The sequence below is a fragment of the Lepisma saccharinum genome, chromosome 20 (genome assembly GCF_977018435.1).
Source record: "Lepisma saccharinum chromosome 20, izLepSacc3.1, whole genome shotgun sequence".
NCBI classification, from domain to species: domain Eukaryota; kingdom Metazoa; phylum Arthropoda; class Insecta; order Zygentoma; family Lepismatidae; genus Lepisma; species Lepisma saccharinum.
The window spans coordinates 12864495-12881509 of NC_139248.1; the positions used below are offsets into that span (position 1 = coordinate 12864495).

The 17015-nt window shown below is 39.6% G+C and overlaps 1 protein-coding gene and 1 long non-coding RNA gene across 2 annotated transcripts in view; one reads left to right on the plus strand and one right to left on the minus strand.

Moving 5' to 3' along the window:
* LOC146003529 (uncharacterized) overlaps nt 1-17015 on the minus strand; it is a 40461-nt gene that overhangs the window by 12638 nt on the left and 10808 nt on the right. Inside the window, exons 4-6 of the long non-coding RNA XR_014443827.1 lie at nt 13897-14034; nt 4437-7244; nt 1690-1817 (exon numbers count right to left, since the gene is read on the minus strand). This is a non-coding gene — a long non-coding RNA (uncharacterized LOC146003529). The remainder of the gene's footprint in view (nt 1-1689; nt 1818-4436; nt 7245-13896; nt 14035-17015) is intronic.
* Nucleotides 12203-12826, plus strand: LOC146003826 (uncharacterized). Its single transcript, XM_083142250.1, has one exon. The coding sequence runs from the start codon at nt 12203-12205 to the stop codon at nt 12824-12826; it is 624 nt and encodes a 207-aa protein (XP_082998376.1).

The following is a 17015-nucleotide window of genomic DNA, read 5'->3' on the forward strand; positions in this document are numbered from 1 at the left end:
ACGATTACAGGGTGGCCACTCTACGATCATGATAAAATTCAAGTATAATTCCTGGTTTTCAAGGCGAACTTTCCAAATATTCAAGGGTAGTACAAAGAGATGGTTTCTCTATTTCAACCTTTATGTAATACCGCCTTGCACCACCCACACATAAGTGTATTAAGAATATAAAAGTTCTGTGTGATTCTAATGTATCCAAATTCAATTAAACTGTATATATATATATAAAATATTTAATTTAAGGTGCGGAATTTATATTTACCATTTCACATACTGCGACTCGAAATACATCAACAAAAACAAGTCAAAATGTTACAGGATATACAGGGTGTTCATAAAGTCCCGGTACCATTACAATGTACATTACATTAGTAATGGTACAAGAACTTTATGAACACCCTGTATTAATCGATAAAAAATTGTTACTTCTCTAAGAACTTCAACTCAAATTTACCTAATCAGCTTCAAGATTTCTTATCCTGCAATAATCTTCCGCCTGTCAGATAGATTATTCTGTACAGGACTCTAACAAAATAAACAAATTGAGAGAATTGCTTTATTTTCCAAGCAGCTTTCTTTTCCTTCCTCAAGAAAAACAAAAGCTAAACTGTGAAAAACTTGCCTCAGGGCATTATTAAGCATTGGTAACATTGTTAAACCTTGCTTCCATGTTAATAAAACATTAAAATACTGACCAAAGCAGAATTTATTGTATAAAAAATATATACAAAGGTAACGTTTACACCCTCTAACAGGGTCTTTAGACGAATATTCACACTAGATTCTAGCGGAGGGTGGAAACGTTACCTTTTTAGTGTATATATTTTTTATACAATAAATTCTGCCTTTGTCAGCATTTTAATGTTTTATTATTAAACATGCATAAATTCAATGGGATTTGGATTTTAAAGAGTCGCAATATTTCATGTCTACGGAGAAAAATTCATGTATAATTCCCGGTGAGTAGCCACCCTGGATTAGCCAAAAGTGGCAGAAAAGAAATGCTAAATAACAAAAAATCATATTGAACGACTTTTCACTTCAGAAATTGTTTCAATTCAGGACACGACAGATCTTATAACTGCTAGGAAATTGACAGTAATTACCAAGAACAGACAATGTTCCGTTTCCTTAAATATGATATAAATCTCCAAGGAAGAAGTTATTTGCTTTTCAACTCTTCAACAATAGGAAAGTAAAGCAGTCACGTAATGTATAAGGGCATGTACTTTGGGAATAAACATGAAACGTGCCATTTCCAAAATAAAAACCTATTTTTCTCAGAATGTCAATGCCAATCATTCTTTATTGGTATGCAATGTTAACCGGGCATTATCCATTGTCTAATGCTTTCACCTATACTTATTTTAACCCTACGTTTGAAAATAGCACCTCTTCTCTCAATTGAACAGTGAACAGGCAATCAAACATTTGTCGGGTCATGTTTTTTTTCTACAAATCCAGTGTTAACAAACTAGTCCACAGTACCACCCAAGTCTGATTTCTCAATCGAATTTCAATGGGATTTGAACCTTTTGAAAATTAGCCACATGATAACAGCATAAGAAAGAACCCTACTCATCTGATGATATGATGTAGTCAGCCCCAAAAACTTAGTTCCCATGCTATAACAGAAATATGGTGGAATTACTTCTACTTTTAAAACTACAGCAGAGCAGTTTCCCTTACCTTCCAAGGGTTAGTCAGTCCTGGACTGTGACTAATGTCGAGTAGCATCAGGTACGGGGTAAGTATTCCTCACTCACTCTCTCTAACGGACCAAGTTTCACATCCATATTACTACAGGGTAAGTATTCCTATAAAAAAAATATCAAAACTTCAGTAACAAATCATAAAAAGTAAACTGCTCGCCATTAAAAATGCACCACCCAGAAGGAGTAATCGGAATCGGACGAAATGTGCACAGTGTGTAGAGGAGAGGTGCAGAAGGAAATGATTAGGTGTTCAAGGCCGTCATGCGTGCCTGCCACGCCATCTGGTAAGTGGTACCTGTAGCAGGTCAGATAGGTGCAGAAGAGCAGTGAAAGTGCATGGTCGTTAGTGTAGTGTGTTAAAATCGGTCAGCAATGCCACGTCGTCGAATACGGCAGCGATTCCAGCAGGTTTCCCAGTTCGATCGCGGCAGAATTTTTGCATACCGTGAATGCGGATTATCCTACCGTGAGATCGGTGCCCGTGTAGGACGGAATGCATCCACAGTGATCCGTGTATGGAACCAGTGGATCCAGGAAGGCACTGTAGAGTGACGTATAGGTTCACAACGTCCGCGACGGACGACGGAACAAGAGGACAGACGTCTGATACGCATGGCCCTTACAGACAGAACGGCCACGTCAACGAGGATTGCGCATGAAGTACGGGATGTTTTACGAAGTCCAGTGTCCCCACGAACCGTGCTTCGTCGTTTGGCGAATCGGTGAATTTTTTCCCGGCGCCCACTGTTGCGGATTCCTCTGACGCTAGAGCATAGGCGTTTGCGTCTGAGATGGTGCCAAGACCGTCGTGCATGGATGGCGGAGTGGAATGCTGTAGTGTTCTCTGATGAATCCCGCTTCTGTATACAACATCATGATGGACGTACACGCGTGTGGCGGCACCGTGGAACTAGGCTTCATGACGCATGCATCATCACACAGGGCCTTCATTGGGTATCATGGTATGGGGTGTCATCGCCATAGGTGTTCGTTCGCGTCTCGTATGCATTCAAGGGACATTGAACAGCCAACGGTACATCACACAGGTTCTCACCCCTGTTGCTGTCCCATTAATCCATGCACTGCATAATGCCACTTTTCAACAGGATAACGCGCGCCCCCATGTTGCAACGAATGTCCTCGCATTTATGGAAGGCTAATCACGTGCCCCTGCTTCCTTGGCCAGCACGTTCGCCGGATATGTCACCAATTGAACATGTCTGGCAGTGTGCCAACTTAGCTCTCTTGGAGCCAGATCTGGCTCTTTCGTGCACTCGTTCGGCTGTAAACTTCGACGTCCACCCCCGTGGCCCACTATGATACCATCACTTGTTCCGGCCCACATAGACCAACTTCTGTCATAATTATACATTTTGCATGTGACATGATATTGTTATAATGATTGCATCGCCCCACTCCCTCTTATCTCCCCAGCTACTTCTTTATAACGCCATGTTTGACGTGAAATTGACATAACACTGTTATCAGGGAATTCTTTATTTTCGATTGCATGCAACCATCAGTGGATTATTGAGATGGGCGATGCCACCGAATCTAGATGTTGAAAACAGAATAAATTGTCATCAATTTAGAGTTAATGATACTAGCAGTGCTCCCACCCCTTTGACAACTAACATTACCCTAGGAGGCACTTTTTCAAGCATTCGTAAATCTAGGTCGTTGAAAGTCAGTTTTAACTCCATTTAAGGTGAAATTTAGTTCCTTCATGTGCATCAGGTTTGGCAACACTGCCAGGAGGCAAGGAGAAAAGCATTGATCATATGGGAGTATAATTTGATTCGTTTTCCTGGGAATATAAAACTTCCGATGGAAGAGAGAAAATGTCAACGGGAAGAGAGCAGTTTGAAGATGGATTTTCCCCATCGGAAAAGTCGGAACTTCTATTTGATTAGCCGTAACTTGATGTTGAAGTTGATTCCCATAAGGAATACATGGGATTCCGAAAATTCTTATTCATCATACTTTTCAAACATCATGCCCAGCTTAATAATCAACATAAAAAAATGCTTCCACTTGTAAGATGGAGAGAAATTCATACTCTTGGATACACCCAGGATTTTTTTTAGTACAGATACATCTTAATCAGATACATCTAATGTTCAATTGGGGGAGACATCTGCACCCTTGTACTTTTCTCTTTGCATTTTCTTACTTCGATTGATGGATGATACAACACTGATGAAGGGACACTCACAAACAACACCAAATGCCCAGTTTGGGATTCAAACCCGGGACCCCTGACATAGTAGCATGTTGTGCTAACCACTGCACTACTGAGGTCAGAGCATATTTTCTTACATTTTAGTGTTTGCTGCCTCTTTCCACTAGTTATGGCCAACAGTACGAACTAGAATGAATCGTGACATCATCTAACAAGTTCCGGGCCCCATGGCGAAATGGTGGACATATCGAGCTATGAAGTCAGGGGTTCCAGGTTCAAATCCTGGTCAATACACAAGTGTGTGTTTGTCCCGTCATCTATTTCATCCCTTTATCATAGCGATTAGCCAAAATGGCAGCAAAGTGTAGTAAAATAACCAAAATTAGCATCTAGAACTTAAAAGCATCCATAAGTTTTATGTTGTTGAAGGTACGATGATAGTAAAATAATATGGAATTGTGAGTATATAGTGAGTGGAAACTTGGGTCCATGCTACAAAGATAACATAAGTAAATATATTATAAATGTGATATTCATACCTGGGAGTTGAACATCAAGCTCGTTCAGTGATTTGCCCCTGCACTTTTCTAGTCCTCCTCTCTGATCCAATGCAAGGAGTAATTTGCTGACACTGGTGAGCTGTACAGTTGACTCTGGCAATCTGTAATATTCTCTGTGGATCTGAATATCGTGTCCCATGTGTCTTGTGATTTGGTCCAGTTCACAGTCCTTCAGATTAAGCAATTGGGACATGGTTGTAATAAGTTTCCTTAAACATGTAGATCTTAATGCAGATGGGTTCTTTGCTCCACATTCTTGAGAAAACTTTCTTAGGCAATCGTGTGCCCTCACACAACTATCTTGGATTGAAGGAATGGCAAAGAAATACGTTTTACTTTCACGGATGTTTCCAACTGTTCAAGTATGGAGTAATATTTGCATGCATTCGTCAATGCCAGGTGTTAGAAATAAAGGAACTCCTCGGCCTCTCTTCCCCCGTATTTCTATTCTTATTAAAGATTGACACAATTTCTTTTCCAGATCAGTTAAGCTGTTGAATACATCTTCATTAAGTTTATTATTTACCCTGTGCTTAGTGTAAGTTTCTGTTAACAGTCTTTGAACTTCACCAACTCTTCTCCGATTGAATAATAGGAGGTACGTTAACGCAACCTGACAGAGCGAAGTCCATGTATATTCATCGGGATTGCCTTTCATCTTTTGTGTGAGGTCCTGTTTGGCCTTCTTAAGATACGACTGTAGTTTTAGCACATCGTCTCTTAGTGGCAGCAAAACATCCGTATTCCATTTCTTTTCCTCCAAAGTTTTCAAGGCGTTCCTTGAAATTTCAACATTCCATTCAGATGTCATCAAATGAAGGAAATCATTTGCATTCTCCTTCATTTGTACATCATGAGTTATTATAGCGTCAGCCTTCATTATCTTTGCAGTCTCAGATAGGGAATTGCCAATTTTCAGTGCCAAGGAGGGAGCTTTATATGTATTAGATTCTCCCTGGAAACCACAAAGAATATGTACAGCTTGAATCACACTTTTAAATTTTGCAGGTGAAATACAGTCTCGTAGTGTGATTATTGTATTGTCAAGTTTTCTAATTTCTATCAAAAACCTTCAGAGTTCTCTCATTTTGCTACTGACGGTACTGTGCATGAGTTTTAGGTGACCATGGATATTGTGCAATCGGCTTCCTAATTTGACAATCAATTCATCATTTCGAACCACTACAGATACTCTGTCCTGAACCATCTTACACATAACATTCTCTTTCAGACCTTCAGTGAAATGGGCATCAGTAACGAAGCGCGTGCTTGGTGGCGATACTTGGAAGGTGTTCCATTTTTCGGAGCAAATTTACAAATTTTCTTGTGCCTCCAGAAGGCAAATATTCTTGTGTTGGTACTTGGATTGATGGCCTTCTATTAACAATGAGTTTTCCTTTCTTATTTTTCACAACTTCAACATTGTGAGTATAATTTCCACGGTTCCTAAGCAATGTTAAGGCTTCCTTTCGTTCCTTTGAGTTCTTAGGAAATGCAAAAGCTGCCTTGATGTCTAATTCATCTATGTGCTTTCTCTGTAGGTGCCGAGTAAGTTTTATCATTGTATCTCCACAGTAAAAACAATGTTGTATCTTATTAAATATTATTTTAGTTCCGTTCTTTCTCGTAATATCAACTTCCAGCGTGTCACTATTGGAAGACAAAGTGTCTTCTTCATTAATTCTCTTTGATCTATTACAAGTATCGCTATAACTACACTTTTTACTCTCCTGATCAGAATTAACTGACGCCAAGGTTTTATTTTTCTTAGTTAATTCAAGACAATTTTCAATTTCAGTATCAGAACTATATGTGTCTGGAAGATATTCACAATCTGAAGGAGTTAAGTCTATTGAAGAATCTTCCTCGACCTCGTTAATTTCCAAGACACGATTGGTTGATTGAACATGTTCTCTTCCTTGCAATTGTAAGTCATCATGAAGGTATGACCCAGCTTCGTTTGCCGCTGCATTTTCCACAGGAAGCACATCCACCACAATGTTTCCTTTCTTATATACAGCTGTTTTTCCAAATTCTGATAATTTTGGAAAGGATGAAGCTGTCTCTCTGCATGTAGATTTCTGATCATTAAAATTAAGTCTCTCCGATTTGCCTGACCTTTGCTGGATTGTTGTACACACTTCTAGCTTTCTTCCGTTGTTTAGTAGTGCTCTTCTTAAATTTTTCCACGGACGACGATAACTGTATTTCTCTCAAAGATCTATTTATTTGTTGAATTTTACTTGTTTTGCGATTTTTTGCATTCTTTGTACCATCTTTGTTTTATCCTTCTCTATTCTTGATGAAATGTTTCCAATTATATTTTTCTTTGCGTATTCTTTGTTTCTATCAGAACACTTTGAGTAGTCATTTGCAATAGGTATACTGTTGGAATTTGATACCTTTATATTTTCTTGCCATTCACGCCACTCAGTTTTTCTTGAACATGAAATAATTGCATTTTCCACTCTGTGGTTATTAGGTACATGGGTTGCTTTGTTTATCTCTGTCAAATCCGGTTGATAATTCGGACATTTTACCTCATCACATGCAGTTGCTTTACAAGATTGCCTTTGTTGATAGGAATTTTCAATTCCATTTACTACATGTTCAGTACTAGATATTTCAGTTCTCTTCTAAAGCAGAATTGTTCAGTCTCCACAAGTGACATTTGTATATTTTCCAATTTTCTCTTCTCAGATGTTTGCTTCACAGTACTTTCCAATGTCACTTGAGCATGCTGTCTGCTGGCAGAGTCGTCTTCTTCACCGTCATCCAGAGATGGTCCTGTAAAAATATTAACAATTTGTTCACCTTAGAAACTAACGAAATCAACATTTTTGTAGAAATGACTACGTCTTTCTCATCGTAATTAATATTTCTATGCGATATTGTATAACATTATATATTATGTAAAACAGAAACACAAGCGTAACCAGAGAGGGATACCGGGAGGGTTATGTTCCCCAATTTTATCAGATTTCCTTTCCAAAGAGAAGTCTGTTAAATACTTAAATCAAGTTGGAGCAGCATTCACAATCTTACCGTGATGTGCTTAATGGGTACTAATCAGAACATGTTATATCCACGGTTAAACTTACAAACAGTCAGACTAATCGAAATGTCATATATCTCTTAATACTCTATTTGTATCTTTAATGAAGAGGTATCGATTGGTTTGATTGTTGAATAGAACGGATAATGGGCGGATCAATAGAGAACATTTTCACGAAAGAAGTGACTGTTCAACATGGTCTTCAGCACACAAAATTGCACGTATTACATGTTTCAGTAATTCCAAGATCTCAATGGTCAAATATATATCGATTGTTGAGTTTCGATTGTTTACCCCTCCCCTCTCACCTTGTATATGCGGACCTTCATATTATGTATGTCACTTCAGAGTAGTATTGAGTAGGTCTGTCAGTCCACCAAATTCTATTTCCATGTCCAATAGTTTTTCTGACTACCATATACTGTATTTATCAATCGGTTTCGACTGTTGACTACAAAAATCAAATGGATAGGCCAGTGTTCTTTCTGAACACTCTGTGGCTCAGTCGGAAGGGTGTCTGGCTGCCAAGTGGGAAAGCTGGGATCTATTCCCAGCATGGGTGATTTCAGATGAGAGTGGCTCTGGGACTCATCCAGTTTCTCATCAATGGGTACCTGCGGGGTGGGGTTACTCCGGGGGCAGGGTAAATGCGACCGGAGACTGGTGTTGATCACATCGCCTCTATTATAGCCTCCCTACATTAAACTTCATTTGTTAACAATTGCACATGCACTTACACATCACACAATGCATACATACCTAACACCCCCCACATACACACAATGAACTACTGAAGACTTATTACTTATCTTTACTCCACAGTATGTATACTAATCTATTCAATGTATTATTTTATTATTGTATAATCTTTATATTATCTTTATTGTATTATCATGATCAATGTGTTTTCTTTTCTTTCTTTTTATTCATTTATTGTATCTTTGACAAGGGTTGGTTGTAAGAACGGCCTACGAGGCCGAAACATGCCTGCTTAAGTAAAGACCATTCTATTCTATTCTATTCTCTATGCCCCCACACCCCCTGCCTACCTGTATGTCATTGGGCAGTGCACAGAGCACAGCTTCACCTTCTTTTCTTTCTTGCAAAGCAGTTTTTCTTCATGACATGTGGTTTTATTGTTATCCATACTTAAAATGAATATTTTTCAAAAAAATAATCTTTCAACACTCTTGGCCTCATTTTTCTTGCCTTATTTCTTGTCTAGGCCGAGGAATTAATTTTGCTGAATAGCAATGGCGCCTGCATCCCTTGAGATAGCTGAGGAAAGTTCATGTAATTCGAATGGCAAAATTGTAACAAATATTTTGTTAGAATCAATATTATTTTATGCGATTTACAGGCTGTCAGTTATAGCAATTAACTGGCATGTCCAACAAAATAACGAGAGAACATTTTCACAAGACAATTAGAATCCTGTTGACTGCAGCAAATAGGGGTGTGCGGGATGGGATTGGGAAGGTAATATTAATAATTCTGAGGTTCGAGACTGAAAACATTCTCCGAGACAGAACATTTTCGAAATTTAATGATACGGTGATTGTTTTTGCACTTCTGGAATAAAAACAATTAATTTCAAGTAATTTCACACTTAGGGTCTATAGTGCAGAAAATAGAACAAATTAGCCTATTTTAAATAAGATCATTTGGAAAATCTCTGCTGTTCTGGATTACGAAAAGTCGTGAAATTATTTCCAGATGTCGGAATTTGACCTTGGAAATTCATACCCCATCGTTTCGGATTATTACTTATTTTCCAGTACCCTTCGGCACTTGAAAACATGGATCAGGGGTACCATGAACGACAGAAGATTAATAATTATTAATTATAATTATCTCTGTCTGATATCTGTGCATAGTTAGAAAGGACAAAAATACATAGAACTCCTAAACAACAAAGTGATACAAGTTTTTGGAAAGGAAGCAAGGCGATTTCAGTTTCTATTTAATTGGTAAACTCGACTCTGAACTTGTATACAACGTCAAAGTATTTTCAATTCAATTTGAATTTTATGATTTGTAAAGTAATAATATAAATAATAATAATAATAATAGAATAACAACAGTTCCTATGACTGATGGGCAAGTTATGAAATCTTATACATCAGAGAATGTTTGGAAAACTATACAAGAACTACACTATGTTGCCATTCGTCACCGGACACCCCTCAAAAAGTGCTTGGGATCGTCTGTACACGTCATACAACCTATAAAAGGCGTTGCCGGTTGAGAATATACTCATACCATCTGCAGAAGTCAATATGGACAGACGATGCGAACTGAGTGAGGCGGAACAAGGGATGATCATGGAGCCCACAGGTTTGGGCATTCGACCCGTGAGATTTCCAACAAATTTCAGATACCCCGGTCGACAGTGTGTGATGTTATCGTGAAGTGGAAGCGAGAGGGGGTCATGACATGCCGACCCAGACCCAGTAAACCGAAAATATTAACATATCATGACCATCAATGCTTCAAACGTGTGGTGAAGTCAAACCGGAAGGCGTCATTACAGATGGTGGCACAGGAGTTTTGGGTCGGCTTCCAGTAATGCTGCAAGTGATCGTACTGTCCACCGGGAGATCGTCGAACTTGGTTTTCATGGTTGCGCAGCAGTTCACAAGCCGCATATCACAGCCCGCAATGCGACCCGTCGGTTACAGTGGTGCAAGGAACGCCGCCATTGGACTCTCGAACAATGGAAATCCGTCCTATGGAGTGATGAATCTCGCTACCAGATGTGGCGGTCCGATGGAATTGTGTGGGTGTAGCGTATGCCCCATGAACGCTGTTTACAGGACTCTATCGTACCCACAGTGAAATTCTACGGAGGTGGCATCATAGTGTGGTCCTGGTTTTCGTGGTATGGTCTTGGTCCTCTTGTTTTAGTTCGGAGAAACTTGAATGCCGATGCGTACCAAAAAGGTCTGGACAATTCTGCGCTACTGACATTGTGGGAACAATTCGGTATTGGCCTATACCTGTTTCAGCACGACAATGCTCTATGTCATACGGTAGGCATTATCAACACGTGGTTCGAGGACATGGGTGTGCAAAAACTTGATTGTCCAGGCCAAAGTCCAGATCAACCCAATTGAACACCTTTGGGACGAGTTGGAGCACCGCTTGAGAGCCAGGCCATGCCACCCAAAAAACACCAATGAGCTGTTTGCTGCTTTGCAGGAGGAATGGGGCAAGATTCCTGTCGACACGTATCGCAAATTGGTGGAAAGTCTTCCTCGAAGGGTTGCGGACGTCATTTCGGCGAAAGGTGGCCCTACACGATACTGATGTGGTGCTGCGACCGGATTAACGTACTGGTATGGGGTGTTCGGTGACGAATGGCAACATAGTGTATATCATTGCTGCATAGTGGTAGAAGTGTCTTTAGCCATACAGTTTTGATCATTAAAATGAACACCTGAATATTTGTTTGCAACTTCAATCTGCTTGAGAAAAATTCTTGAATGTTTTCTTAACAGAGGAAATGGACGATTACTTTGCACTACCTTGCCTCTTCCCTGCCTATCATACGCACGTCCACTATCGCGGTTAACCTAACAGTAGAAATGAACAACGTTAATTAAATCAGGTAGCCATACACATTTTAATGTTATATTCTTTTTAGATCTCGTCTAATTTTTCCAATCTATCCAATTGGAAATGGGCCCAGAACGACATCTATGGATTCACTTCTTCCAAATTTGTATTGATTCATTTGTATCAAATTTCTAGAACTTCGTACAGAAAAGAAAAACATTCAGATAGAAACTCTTTGAAAGAACAACAATTCTGCAAATTTTGTCAAAAGAAGAGAATATGATGAACAAATGCGTGCTTTTCAGATGTAGAATTAATTGTCCATATTTCTGGATGATAGTAATAAATATAGCTATTGGCTATTTATTGATCTATTTTCTTTTTTGGAAAGCTTTGAAATTTGTTATGAAAAAAAACCCTTGGAAATACCATTACAGTGTTAAACTTCTTTGGGAGGAAGGTGGGGTTATCAGAAAGATACAGAAGCTATCGCATTTTTTGATGTTAAAGGTTTTGTGCATCATGAATATCTACATGAAGGATAAACCAAGATGTTTATATTGACGTCCTGAAACGTTTGAGTCCAGCAATTCAGCCTGATTTGTGCACATCTGGGCAGTGGTTCTTATTGGGCAACAATGCACGGTCCATACTGCTTTATCAGTCCAGGAATATCTGGTCAATCATCGTATCCCTCCTCTACCACATCACCCATATTAACCCATACTGTCGCCGTATGATTTCTTTTGTTTGGCCATGTGATTGAGTGATTAAGTTGGTGTTTAGTGCATGATGGCGTGTGTTTCTTTGATTTTTGTGTCTATGAGAGTGTGTGCTTTGTATTTGACATGTACTTTCTCAATTTTATGGTTGTGGAATTTGATATGCTTGGCGAGTCCGGTGGTGGGTTGGGCAGTTTTTGAATTTGATAGGTGTTGCTGAATTCTCTCACTGATGGGCCTGATGTATCTGGCACCCTACCATACATCTTACCAACTGGCTCAAAAACAAAATATCTCAATTCAACCACAAGATCTCACATGTATTTTGCAACAGTGCCGATGCCAAAAACTTGATAACATCCATAGTGCAAGCAGATAATGCTAAAATTGCAAGCATCGACATAGTGGACATGTATAATTCAATACCCATAAACCTAGTCCTAACATCAGTTGAAAGGTGGCTGACCATAAACAAAGTCCCCGCACTGGAATTATCCGAAACTGTCAATTTGCTAGAAGTGTGCTTAAGACACAATAATTTCTATGAGCAATCTGAAGGCCTTGCCATGGGAAACCCACTATCGGCTCCCATAGCAAACATAGTAATGCATTTGGCTGAAAAAAGCATACTCCAAACTCTGGAACTCAAATTCATCAGATATGGACGATACGCTGATGACACCATAGTCATATACAAAAAACCAGAAGAGATCAACCTGTTGTTGGAAAAACTAGATAGCATCCACCCCAGACTAAAATTCACCATAGAACATGAAAAGCAGGGCAAAATCAATTTCTTGGACCTCACCATCAGCCGCGGGGGCAACAAATTCACAACCACAGTTTTCAGAAAACCAGATGCAGGCAACCAATACATCCATGAACTATCCAACCATCCACCCAAGCAAAAGGCCAACGTATGGCTAAACTTCTTCCGAAGAGCCTTCTCGTACTGTTCCAGAGAAGAAGACCTGAGGGACGAGATAGCAACCATCACGGAACTGGCACTAAAACATGGATATACTGAATGTTAACTCTCCACATGGTGCAGCAAAGCTGAAATCTAAGTCATACAAGCTGCACCATCAACACAACCAGCTCCACCATCGCAACCAGATCCCAGTAGCAAAACCTTTCCCTACCATCCTACCACATCCAACCACCTTACCAAAGCCCTCCACCCCTACAACATCCAAATAGCACACAAACCAACCTCCAAAATAGCTAACCAACTAAACAAACATAAAATATACTTCCTCTCCCCCTCAACAATCCAGGCGTCTATGATGCTGAATGCGAGTGCAAGGCTCATTACATCGGCAGATCCGTCAGGCCCATCAGTGAGAGAATTCAGCAACACCTATCAAATGCAAAAACTGCCCAACCCACCACCAGACTCGCCAAGCATATCAAATTCCATAACCATAAAATCGAAAAAATACATGTCAAATACAAAGCACACTCTCATAGACACAAAAATTGAAGAAACACACGCCATTATGCACTACAACCATGAACTGAACATAGATAGTGGTCAGGCTCACCACGTCTGGATTCCGTTACTGCAGCAATTAACACCGGTGAACAGCAGACAACATCTACGCAGACACACAGGCGACAGCTGCACACCTAGCGGCAATTTAGGAAAAAACAACAGAAACGCGGCAAGCAACAACACAACGAATTCCAACGAGGATGGTGGCAGTGGCCACCAAAATTAATAGAAAATAATGTAAAACAGCTTCGCGGAAAACCTTAATTATACTGTACTTGTTATTAAAAAAAAATAACAATGCAAATTTTCGTAATCGAACTCTAAATATGTTTAAAATTTCTTTTTGGAACTGGATTTAAAAATTCAGTTGCCAGGTGAAAATTTTCAGTCATCATGGCAATTTAGGCATCTTTCATTTTTCTGCCCCAGCACACGTGCATATGAGAGAGATCACAATCTAACAATTGGGTTTTGGGCCATTATCTGTTAATTCATAGACAGTACATAATGGAAGATGATAATCAAAAAGCAAAATAAATCTGCAACCATGCTACCTGAAATTATTACAAAGAAGGAACAAAGAAAATATCAAAAGTTGTCTTTCCATACCTCCAACAGGAACAGGCAAAATGCTTCTCTCCGTGCAGCAAGAACATCACATGTTTGGTACTCCTTGAACGTTAGAATTCCAAAGAAGCCCACACCTACTGGAAATACAGGGTCCAACTTCTGGATGAACAATCAGTGCTACAAGATAAAAAAAAAAACTTTAAAGAAATTAGCCATACCAAATCACACTGGAACAACACATAGATACAGTTGCTAGTTCTCATGATTGCCTAAGGCAAGGAAGGTTATATTATTTTGCTATTTTAAGTGCAGTGGTGACAATTGGGTGTTAAAACTGGAGGGGGGGGGGGAGGGCAAGGAGAGGTGACTTAACTTGGTAGATAATAAATAGAGAAACTAGTACTCACTTTTATCCGCGAAGCTGTTTTTTTCTTTTTCGATTAATTTCAGTGGCCACTGCCACCATCCTCGTTGGAACATGCTGTACTGTTGCTTGGCGTGCGTTTTTTGTTTGTAGTTCTCTGGCTGCTGCTAGGTGTGCTGTTGTTAACTGTGCGTCTCGGTCTGTGTCGTCTGCTATTTCCGGGTGATAACTGTTGTAGTAGGGGAATCCAAGTGTCGTGCGCTTGCCCACTATCGATGTTAGCTTGTGCGGGAAGTTCATTATGGAGTGTGTTTCCTTGATTTTGGTGTCTACGAGCATGTGGGCAGTGTGTTTGACTTGAACCTTTTGAATTTTATGGCTATTGTATTTGATATGTTTAGCAAGACCAGTAGTGGGTTGGGCTTTTTTTGCATCTCCTAGGTGCTGTTGGATTCTTTCATTGACAGATCTGATGGACCTGCCGATGTAATGTGCCTTGCATTCACACTCTGCATCGTATACACCTGGGTTATCAAGGGGGGAGAGGAAGTACCGTTTGTGTTTGTTCAGTTTATCAGCTCTTTTGGAATTGGGTTTGTGCGCTACTTTGATGCCATATGGGAGAAGGGCTTTGGATATGAGGTTGGAAGTGGTGGGATGGTAGGGGAAGGCAAACCAATTATATTGGCCGCTGGAGGTTGCTTGCGGATGAATTGATTGTGGTTGGTTAGGGTGTCTGACCTGTATTGCCACTTTAATGCACTTCCCGCATGAGCTAAACATCGATAGCGGGCAAGCACACCACACTTGGATTCCCCTACTACGACAGTTATCGCCTGGAAATAGCAGACGGCACAGACCGAGACGCACAGTTAACAACAGCACACCTAGCGGCAGCCAGAGAACTACAAACAAAAGATGCATGCCAAGCAACAGTACAGCAAGTTCCAACGAGGATGGTGGCAGTGGCCACTGAAATTAATCGAAAAAGAAAAAGCAGCTTCACGGATAAAAGTGAGTACTAGTTTCTCCGTATTTACATACTACCACGTCTCTCTTTTCCCAATTATGAATTGGTAGATAAGGCGATAAGGCTTAGATTTAAGAAGCCATAGTGCGGGGACAAAAAGTGAGGGACAACCTCCCCCTAGCCGGGTCCAAAATTTGCAAAAATTCCTTTATTTTTTTAGTGAAGCAAATTACCCCCTCCCCTCTTCCCCCAGTTGGATGCCAATTTACCTAAAACACCTCACACACAGCTTAGGATCAAAATTTTCCGGACGAGTTTTAAATTTTTCCTTAAGGAGAACATGCCTAGAATGTAGCAATCCCCCTGCTCTATCACCCTCAAAGGATCTAATCACTTTTAACTTTTGTTAAAAATTGAGCTCAAAGATATACAGTTATGCACTCACTCCACCTGGCCAAACCTGTTACATGACCAATTGTACCCATTATTACTCCTTTACATTTTATGGGAAGGGCGATGTTAAGGGACTTTAGACTCACGCTGTACATCAAATATTGACTTTATGATAATGAAATTAAGTTGGGTAATTTAGGGTGAATGGGGTCACTTTTTAAATTCTCTCCTCCAACTCAAACCAAACGAACTGGAAGAAATATTTCGATCTGGCAGTGAAGTTTGGAACTTGTAGTATCTGTTGAACATAGAAGCTACGAAGAAGTAGTGTATTTGGAGCTGCCAAAAACTACAGATAATACTTGTGTTAGATGTAAGTAGACGAGGAAAACTGTGTTTTAAAATGGCTGTATTTATTAGTGTTGCACTGTACTACATGCGATAATTCAATACCATTTGTTCACAACATGGTGTTTAGTTGTCATAGAAGAGATTATAAGATTTGCCGCCATGTTTGTCGTTGATACAGTGTATCCAGCTAATAAAGAGAAAAATGTTGGGCTTTTAGGCGAATAGTCAAGAAAAAGAACTCTTTGGTGTTCCTTATTTCTGTCTTCAAAGAAGAATACAGAGTTGACAGGAAAAAATCCTGAGAAGAAATGGGGTAAGCTACTTTGAACGTGGAGCAGAAGGATAAGCTGGTATTACAGTTACGCAAATTATGTTCGTCTGGTTTTTGCCTCGACCCCAGTGATGTGAGAAATGTTATGTTCGAATCTGTCAAGTGGCTCACATACTGTCATCATCATCATCATGTTCAGTCGGAAAACGTCAGTCATGAAGTAAACAATACTGTTTATGGGTCCTGTTATGTGAAGTACTAATACAACCACCCTATTTCTGTGAAATTGTTTGATTGGGTAAGGCGGCAAGAAAATCTAAAGATGGATATCACGGGAAATGTGTGACTGCACAAGGGAGAATAAAGTTTATTTGTGGAAAATGTGCGAGCAAAAGATAAGGTCCTACACTCTGAGCATAAGGTTTGTAATGGAAATGAAAACTAATAATAAAAATTTCAATGTTATGTAACTGACCTGATTTACCCTTATATGTGACCGAATTCACCCCAACTCTTAAGGGTGAATAGGGTCATTCAGAGTTGAAGTTTAAATGCTATGGGCAATAAAATAAGAGAAGGTAACAAATTACTTGAAACTGTAGTTAAAGTTTTGCTTTATTACTATATTCCAGATAATTTTAACATTTGAACGAAACTATAGGAAATATTTACATTGTTTGATTTTTTGACCCGATTCACCCTAAGTTACCCTACTTGCCTAACAATTGTTAGGCAAGTACTTTAACTGTGGTTGTACTTTTTTAATGTTAAGCAAGTATGTACTTACAAGTCTTACTTGTATTTTTTTC

Coding starts and splice junctions, on each gene's coding strand:
- LOC146003826 (XM_083142250.1), top strand. CDS start 12,203: ATGTATAATTCAATACCCATAAACCTAGTCCTAACATCAGTTGAAAGG.